The sequence below is a fragment of the Littorina saxatilis genome, linkage group LG16 (genome assembly GCF_037325665.1).
Source record: "Littorina saxatilis isolate snail1 linkage group LG16, US_GU_Lsax_2.0, whole genome shotgun sequence".
NCBI classification, from domain to species: Eukaryota; Metazoa; Mollusca; class Gastropoda; order Littorinimorpha; family Littorinidae; genus Littorina; species Littorina saxatilis.
Window position 1 is genome coordinate 52,212,883 of NC_090260.1, and position 10,000 is coordinate 52,222,882.

Genomic DNA, 10,000 nt, shown 5'->3' on the forward strand with positions numbered 1-10,000 from the left:
CACCGGTGGGGTTAAATGGCGGCATTGGATCAGAGATTATGTTTTTCAGACTTCTCTCACATTTGCTTATAGATTCATTTTCAACCTGATACATATATATTTGTATGCACAAAAAAAGTCTTGTCATCCTGTGGTGTTTTTTTTTTTTTTTTTTTTTTAATAGAACCAGAATTTGGGGGGGGGGGGGGGGGGAAGTTAAATAAACCAAAACATCTCAGACACTGTTATAATGAAGTATGCACTGCCTCCAGCCGCCAACCACTACGGACAAACAAATGTGTGAACGTATGAACAGCTATCAGCTTTATGTCTTACTCGCCCAGAACCATTGATTTTCCTTCTATATATATATACGACTTGTGTCTGTCTATCTGTGTGTCTGTGTCTTCGCGATGCACGGCCAAAGTTCTCGATGGATCTGCTTCAAATTTGGTGGGCTTATTCAGAGACCCCGGACACAACCTGATCGATGAGATATTTCAACACGTGCTCTCAGCGCGCAGCGCTGAACCGAATTTGGTTCCACCTCAGCTACCCGGGCCCCCATACCGACACACCAAAGCCGCTACACCACATCACAACGCCAAAGTTCTCGGTGGATCTTTTTCAAATTTTGGCACCGTATTCAGCTTCACCCCGGACACAATATCATCGATGAGATATTTCAACACGTGCTCTCAGCGCGCAGCGCTGAACCAATTTTGGTTTTTGTGTTCATTTCACCATTACAAGTAACTCTTCCTTATCTTCTCCATGTTTTCAGCGTTTACCTCCCTTCCTTCGTATGGTGCACTATCTCCGGATATTCCCGGCGTTCTGTTACTATTTTTAGAAGGTCACCGCAGTGTCCAGAACGTAAATTGGACCCGTAAATTATCCTCACTGTAAAAGTGCAAAGGTCGAATCAATTTATAGCCACGCGAAAAATACACTGTCATCTATCTCTCTATATATACGGCTTCTCTGTGTTTGTGTGTGTGTGTGTGTGTGTGTCTCTCTCTCTATGTGGGCAACACCTGTGGATTGTTCAGTTCTGTTTGTGATGTGGTCTGGCGGCTTTTGTGTATTTGTATGTACTGGCCTTCCTTTGAGAAGCCATAACAGTTCAAAAGGGCTTAGAGATAAGCTCTAAATTGCTCAATCCTGTTTGAGTGGAGTTCGCCTCCAAAGGTGATTTAACACGGTTACATTCGTCGACAAGGATGGGACTCGATATGGTCAGGAATGGCATTATGGCCACTGAATCATTTTCGTGCTGTTCCCATTCCACGAATCTGGGAGGGACCTAAGCTTGGCGGGTCCATTGTTCGGACCCGGCAAAGCCGGCGTACGGCTCTAAGTATTTCATCCCGGCGAAGCCGGCTATCCGGCGAAGCGGGTATTCCTCTAGTGGATAATATGCCTTTAATATGTTCTTCTCACTCTGATTCATTGAGTCTCCTTGGATAATATGCCTGTATGTCTTACTCACTCTGATTCATTGAGTCTCCTTGGATAATATGCCTGTATGTCTTACTCTGATTCATTGAGTCTCCTTGGATAATATGCCTGTATGTCTTACTCACTGATTCATTGAGTCTCCTTGGATAATATGCTTGTATGTCTTACTCACTCTGATTCAATAATTTTCCTTGGATAATATGCCTGTATGTCTTACTCTGATTCATTGAGTCTCCTTGGATAATATGCCTGTATGTCTTACTCACTGATTCATTGAGTCTCCTTGGATAATATGCTTGTATGTCTTACTCACTCTGATTCAATAATTTTCCTTGGATAATATGCCTGTATGTCTTACTCAGTCTGATTCATTGGGTCTCCTTGGATAATATGCCTGTATGTCTTACTCACTCTGATTCATTGAGTCTCCTTGGATAATATGCCTGTATGTCTTACTCACTCTGATTCATTGAGTCTCTTGGGAAAATATGCGTTTATGTCTCGCTCGCTCTGAGCCATTTAAGTCTCCTTGAATAATATGAATGTATGTCTTTCACCCTGAACCATTGGACCTCCTTGGATAGTATGCGTTTATGTCTTACTCGATTTTAGCCATTGGGCATTCTTGGATAATATGCCTTTATGTCTACTATTTCTCACTCGGAACCATTGGGCCTCCTTGGATAATAAGCTTGCATGTCTTACTCGACTTTAGCCATTGGGCATTCTGGATAATATGCCTTTATGTCTACTATTTCTCACTCGGAACCATTGGGCCTCCTTGGATAATAAGCTTGCATGTCTTACTCGACTTTAGCCATTGGGCATTCTGGATAATATGCCTTATGTCTACTATTTCTCACCCTTAAACATTGGGCCTCCTTGAATAATAAGCGTGCATGTCTTACTCACCCAGACCCATTGATGTTCCCCAGCTGCGTACGCACAGAGATATCGTTGTTAAAAGCGCACGAGGACGTGTGACTCAAGTCGGAGGCCACTAACACACTCGGATTGAACTGCACGATGGTTGTTGCTGAGAACTCACGGCTATTGTTTCCCTGCCGAGAAAATAAAATTAAAATATTATACTATATCTATGAGAGATGTTTTAAATAAGAGAAGTAATAGTTCGTCCTCACTGTCCAGCTCTACTTAGCCTACATGTCTAAAGAAACGCAAGTCTGTGCGTAGAATTTTCGCTACGAGACCTTAAACTTCTGGTTAAATGAGGTATGCTTTTTGAAAATTACCATTGTTTTGGGAAATGTTTATTGCACGGCTTGTAACCCATTGACACCCTTAAAAATCAAATCCACAAACTATTAGTTTCTGACGTTCAACCTGACCGACAAAAAGCGGCATACAACCAAGCGTCTTCCAGCTTCTGAAACGAACGGTGTGTTCACTGTATTGCACTCTATTCAATATGCTGGCTGTAAGAAAATGATAACAGACATTCCAAAATCATGCATAACTTCTTCTTCTTTGTTCATGAAATTTTTACGCGTATTAGCGTTTTCACGCCGCCATTTATTAGGCAGCCAAACGCCGCTTCGGGAGAGAACATGTACATCAACAAAAGCCATCATGATCATAATCATGCGTACCGCTGTAGTGAAAGTTTGCCCGCATTCCCTGTATGAGGATGAGTTGAAGTGGAAAAACTCGTAAATGTAGATCGTGGGATCCTGAGAAGTATTGGTAAACTGGCAGCTGTCCTCGTGGTCGTGTGCGTAAATCTTGCCCATGAAACCAGGCTCGACTTCCACCTCTACAGTCATGGAGTCTGTCCCGCACTCTGTAGTAACTGCACGGGTTGCATCAACAACATCATTCAGGCAATGGGAAAGTTTAACAGAACGATGCAACACAACAATCACATTCCCCACGACCATATCTTTAACATTGCCATTTTCGAGGATGTATAGAGAAAAGTGCATTGCTTCCTGTGTGATACCAGGTTTATGCTCCTTGTTTTATAATGTGGTCAATATCTGACTTAATGTATTCCGACAGACTTCGCCTTTTCAAATGTTTTTTTTAATAAATGTCCATACATTCAAAATAATTGAAGCTGCACTGTGACGACTTCACTTTTTTCATCAAATAAACTGAGCAAAAAAAAGTATTCCCCCATTGTTGTACCCCAACTAAAGAATGCATTCCCGTGTCATGTCATTCAAACTGTGTATACCAAAAGTGGCGGACACTATACATTCAGATTTTTTCGAGTTTTGAGCTGTTGGTGTTGAAAATTCATCAAATGTGAGCGTCATTTGTGTTTCCTTTTTCTAAATACTACCTTTAATTTCTTTACTCTTTCAAGACACACTTTATTTTTAGAACTCTTTCTCCCATGTCTCAGATCAGCATAATCTATGCCGAAACATATTTTTTTGAAAGCGTTTGTATTTCGTCAAAGGTATTAGCACAATGCCATTAGAGTTTGAAGGCAATGCGTCCAGCATTTGATGAAATGTGTTGTGTATCATCGCATTACCAATTGAAAACAGGATCAAAACCTGCCTTCAGCCTCTGAGAAGAATGACAACATCGTTTGGCATGCCATAGCATTATAACTAGACGGGACATGTGCACAAACTGGCTGATAGAACAATGATTGTTATTATTTTTGATAACAGGCCAAACGTGTCGTGCTGAGGCTGTTCTGAGGTTTTGTCGATATTGACAAGGGGAATCTGGCTCTTGTGAATTCAATTTTCCGGGCTGTCTGTGTTATTTTGTTTATCTGCATAGGAACTCAAGATCATGATGTTTGTTGCATATGGTAGGGGAGTGAATGAATGCATGGCCTTTCTAGTCTTATAACCTGTTTTAAAATATACAGCCTCATCATGAATGTCTGCACTCAAACTATCTGAGTATTTTTGTTCTGTCAGGGACTATAGAAACTATCAGGGGCGGATTAGGGGGGAGGGGGGTTACAGGGGTTCCCACCCTCCCCCCCCCCCCGGCTGTCAAAAAAAAGGAAAGATTTAATACTAACGTTAAAAGAAATAAATTAATGAGTGGCTGCTGACACCAGTTGATCATGTTTAAAATCAAGGATAAGCCATAACTTGTTCATAAAATAGCTAAAACTCTTCATCTTAAGGAGAGGCTTCGCCCCCCACACCCCCCCAACGGGGCCTTGCCCCTGTACCCCACAAGGGGTCTGCCCCTGGACCCCAGGTTGTAACCCCCCCCCCTTTGGCTTTACTGCTCCGCCCCTGACTATTAATAATGCAACTCACAATTTACACAATTTCCCGATTGCACATTCCCAGGATCAACCCCTCCTGCAGGCAAAGAAGAAAATTAACAAAATTAAAGTCATCCGATGAGTGATGTAATTAAATAAACAAACAAATTGTTAAAAAAAGAAGTATGGAAACAAACAAACTGACTGAAAAACGCTCAACAGTTTGTATATTTTACGTCGTGCAACATTGCTGACACACAACAACGTAACAGGTAGAATAATAATAAGAAGAATAATAAAACATGTTTCTATAGCGCTGTCCACCGGCAGATAACAATGCCATGGCGCTTTTCAAATCCATCATACAATATAAGCATTAATAGTCAACTATTTTTGTTAAACCTGATACATATGATACTCTAGAAGATTTAGAAACAACCAGTCAACAAGCAAACTTATCATTCGGCACATTCGTTCACAAGTCACATGCACGCATTACACCACAGCTTCAATGTCCTTATTACTTTCCTCATTTCAGTAAAAGGCAGATTTATACAGGTGAGTCTTCAGTTTAATCTTAAATAATGGTAGTGAGGGAGACTGGCGGACCGCTAGGGGAAGTGAGTTCCAGAGTGTAGGGACTGAAGGTATGTGATATTGAAAGGATAAAGTGTCATTAGATATTTACTCTAAAAAGAGAGACAGACAGACAGACAGACAGACAGACAGGGAGATAGAGAGTTTGTGTGCGTGTGTGTGTGTGTGTGTGTGATTGTGTGGGTGTGTGTGCAAAAGTGCGCCAGTGCGAAAGTGCGAGCGTCTGTCTGTGAGTGTCGGCATGCGTGCATATTGTGCTTTGTTATTTTTTTTTAATAATCTGCAATAATCTACAAGAAAACATGACCGGACACTGAACCTGCTGAAAGCAGCGTGTGTGAAGTTGATGAACTCTGCATATAGTCAAGCGCTTAGAACTGTACCCACGGAATACGCGCTATATAAGCTTCATATTGATTGATTTATTGATATAGCACACATACACGTGTCAACTTTGAACCGCCTTTCCACCTTGGAATCTCTTTGTTGTCTAATCTTTCTTTCTCTCTTTCTTCTTCTTTTGATTTCTTGTCCTTCTTAATCTATTTTCCAGAGGGCGGATACTCTGTTGCTTGCCAGAGTGTCTGATTCAGTAATCTGCTGAACTTTTGAAAGCCGGCCGTCTTATAATAGGTCTTTATTCCCCCCTCTCCTTCTTTACCTCTGTAAACTTGTAGGGGTAGTTATTTTTCGATAATGACCCAGCAACCAAACAAATAACGACCCAGCAACAGCCTGAATCCTCGATAGTGCAATGGGTTGAGAAGCTGTTCTGTTTCGGTACTACTTTTTGCGACTGAAAAGTTCCGAACGCTCTAATGTACGAAGTATACATCTCTGGAGCAAACAATACAAACATACCGCATTTAAATTAACAACTACAGGCCTGAACACATGAATCTCCATATAAAATCCATGAGTTCGGTTGTTTTCTGAATCTAGATCAGACGTTCATCACAAGCAATTTCCCAAGGCAAGTAACTCATACTTTGTCTAGCGACAAGAGTAGTTCCCCTTCTTTTCACTCAGTTTCTTCGACAACAGACTGCAATCCGACGGTCAGTTTTCAACAATATTTCATTTAATAAACAGATCACACGCAACCAAATGCACACATCTCATCAATTTAAACAACATAAAGCGGTTTCATACACTATTTTCCCCAGAAAACTTAACTTCATACAGTTTTTAACGTTGGAACACGGGTGCAAAAGTTCGTCTGCTAGTCCCATTTGACGAAAGAACATTATCCTAACCGATACCAAAACATATACAGAACACACAATATCTGCCTTTGCCGCCACAGCAGAATAACAGCATATCTGTGTACTTGATTTTAGTCCAAAATAGGAAAACTGACAAGAAGTGTTAACAGAATGGAATGATTTGCACGGAACTATACAACCGCGCATTAATCGATCGCCTGCGCAGGTTGACTGGTTGAGTGAATAGGATTCGATCAAACTTTCGCAAAAAACCTCCTCTTTTCTTTGAATAACTGAAGAAAGGAGGAATAAAGAGGTTACACACCTCGTCTCAGTGATTATCAAAAATAATGGTCTCAGTTCGCGGTCATGAAAAAGCTCGCTAAAGCTCGCATTTTTCATGATCCGCTAACTTCGACCATTATTTTTGATAATCACTGAGACTCGGCATGTAACCTCTACTTATTCAGCCCTTTCCCCGTCGCGATATAACCTTCGTGGTTGAAAACGACGTTAAACACCCAATAAAGAAAGAAAGAAAGAAAGAAAGCGACTCTTGTCTCAGCATGTTGTTGGAGGCGTGTGCAGGTCATTTGGTGAGTTCATGCACAACTTGAACTCGGATAAATAGAAAAAAGTGCCAATGTTCCAAAACAAGTATGGCTTTTGTTTTGTCGTGTGTCGAGCGTACACAAACAAGGCTCACAGCAAGAAAAGTTCGTATTCAGTTTACTTATCTAGTAAACAACTGGTGATGACAACACAAACTCAATGCGGTGGACCACGCCTAATGTCCCGCGTGCGGCATGCCAGATAGAGAGAGAGTGGTAGGCGGAAACACTGTTGCCCATGCGCGTCCTCACGTGACCGAATGCGCGCGAATGATTCGGGCGAGCTCGATTGATACGATTCCGAGAACTACCGAATACCGCCCATGCACAGTTTACTCCTTGGAAGCTTTCGTTTTTATATTTAGTCAAGTTTTGACTAAATATTTTAACATCGAGGGGGAATCGAAACGAGGGTATGGTGTATGTGTGTGCGTGTGTGTGTGTGTGTGTGTGTGTAGAGCGATTCAGACTAAACTACTGGACCGATCTTTATGAAATTTGACATGAGAGTTCCTGGGTATGAAATCCCCGAACGTTTTTTTCTTTTTTTTGATAAATGTCTTTGATGACGTCATATCCGGCTTTTCGTGAAAGTTGAGGCGGCACTGTCACGCCCTCATTTTTCAACCAAATTGGTTGAAATTTTGGTCAAGTACTCTTCGACGAAGCCCGGGGTTCGGTATTGCATTTCAGCTTGGTGGCTTAAAAATTAATTAATGACTTTGGTCATTAAAAATCTGAAAATTGTAAAAAAAAATAAAAATTTATAAAACGATCCAAATTTACGTTTATCTTATTCTCCATCATTTGCTGATTCCAAAAACATATAAATATGTTATATTCGGATTAAAAACAAGCTCTGAAAATTAAATATATAAAAATTATTATCAAATTTTTTTTTTCGAAATCAATTTAAAAACACTTTCATCTTATTCCTTGTCGGTTCCTGATTCCAAAAATATATAGATATGATATGTTTGGATTAAAAACACGCTCAGAAAGTTAAAACGAAGAGAGGTACAGAAAAGCGTGCTATCCTTCTCAGCGCAACGAATACCCCGCTCTTCTTGTCAATTCCACGTGCACTGCCTTTGCCACGGGCGGTGGAGTGACGATGCTACGAGTATACGGTCTTGCTGCGTTGCGTTGCGTTCAGTTTCATTCTGTGAGTTCGACAGCTACTTGACTAAATATTGTATTTTCGCCTTACGCGACTTGTTTACATTTAGTCAAGTTTTGACTAAATGTTTTAACGTAGAGGGGGGAATCGAGACGAGGGTCGTGGTGTATGTGTGTATGTGTGTCTCTGTGTGTGTGTGTGTCTGTCTGTCTGTGTGTGTGTGTGTGTGTGTAGAGCGATTCAGACCAAACTACTGGACCGATCTTTATGAAATTTGACGTGAGAGTTCCTGGGTATGATATCCCCGGACGTTTGTTTCTTTTTTTCGATAAATATCTTTGATGACGTCATATCCGGCTTTTTGTAAAAGTTGAGGCGGCACTGTCACACCCTCATTTTTCAATCAAATTGATTGAAATTTTGGCCCAGCAATCTTCGACGAAGGCCGGACTTTGGTATTGCATTTCAGCTTGGTGGCTTAAAAATTAATTAATGACTTTGGTCATTAAAAATCTGAAAATTGTAAAAAAAACAATTTTTTAAAACGATCCAAATTTACGTGTATCTTATTCTTCATCATTTTTTTATTCCAAAAACATGTAAATATGTTATATTTGGATTAAAAACAAGCTCTGAAAATTAAAAATACAAAAATTATTATTAAAATCAAATTTCCGAAATCGATTTAAAAACAATTTCATCTTATTTCTTGTGGGTTCCTGATTCCAAAAACATATAGATGTGATATGTTTGGATTAAAAACACGCTCAGAAAGTTAAAAAGAATAGAGATAAAGAAAAGCGTGCTATCCTTCTCAGCGCAACTACTACCCCGCTCTTCTTGTCAATGTCACTGCCATTGCATCGAGCGGTGGACTGACGATGCTACGAGTATACGCTCTTGCTGTAAAAATGCAGTGAGTTCAGTTTCATTCTGTTAGTTCGACAGCTTGACTAAATGTTGTAATTTCGCCTTACGCGACTTGTTATTTGTGGCATGAAAAAAAGCCTCTATGGGTGAACATTTTGAATTTGTATTCCCCCCTCTGCTTCTTTACCTCTGTAAACTTGTAGGGGTAGTTATTTTTCGATAATGACCCAGCAACCAAACAAATAACGACCCAGCAACAGCCTGAATCCTCGATAGTGCAATGGGTTGAGAGGTTGTTCTGTTTCGGTACTACTTTTTGCGACTGAATAGTTCCGAACGCTCTAATGTACGAAGTATACATCTCTGGAGCAAACAATACAAACATACCGCATTTAAATTAACAACTACAGGCCTGAACACATGAATCTCCATATAAAATCCATGAGTTCGGTTGTTTTCTGAATCTCATCTGCCGTGCTCAAGCCGTTCATCACAAGCAATTTCCCAAGGCAAGTAACTCATACTTTGTCTAGCGACAAGAGTAGTTCCCCTTCTTTTCACTCAGTTCCTTCGACAACAGACTGCAATCCGACGGTCAGTTTTCAACAATATTTCATTTAATAAACAGATCACACGCAACCAAATGCACACATCTCATCAATTTAAACAACATAAAGGGGTTTCATACACTATTTTCCCCAGAAAACTGAACTTCATACAGTTTTTAACGTTGGAACACGGGTGCAAAAGTTCGTCTGCTAGTCCCATTTGACGAAAAAACATTATCCTAAGCGATACCAAAACATATACAGAACACACAATATCTGCCTTTGCCGCCACAGCAGAATAACAGCATATCTGTGTACTTGATTTTAGCCCAAAATAGGAAAACTGACAAGAAGTGTTAACAGAATGGAATGATTTGCACGGAACTATACAACCGCGCATTAAT

At 40.4% G+C, this 10,000-nt stretch overlaps 1 protein-coding gene across 1 annotated transcript in view; it reads right to left on the bottom strand.

Moving 5' to 3' along the window:
• The window catches only part of LOC138950059 (uncharacterized), a 21,772-nt gene that overhangs the window by 6,372 nt on the left and 5,400 nt on the right, over positions 1–10,000 (bottom strand). The window contains exons 3-5 of the mRNA XM_070321840.1: positions 4,698–4,742; positions 3,051–3,250; positions 2,353–2,501 (exon numbers count right to left, since the gene is read on the bottom strand). Of these exons, the coding sequence (XP_070177941.1) occupies positions 2,353–2,501; positions 3,051–3,224 (323 nt within the window). The 5' untranslated portion in view covers positions 3,225–3,250; positions 4,698–4,742. The remainder of the gene's footprint in view (positions 1–2,352; positions 2,502–3,050; positions 3,251–4,697; positions 4,743–10,000) is intronic.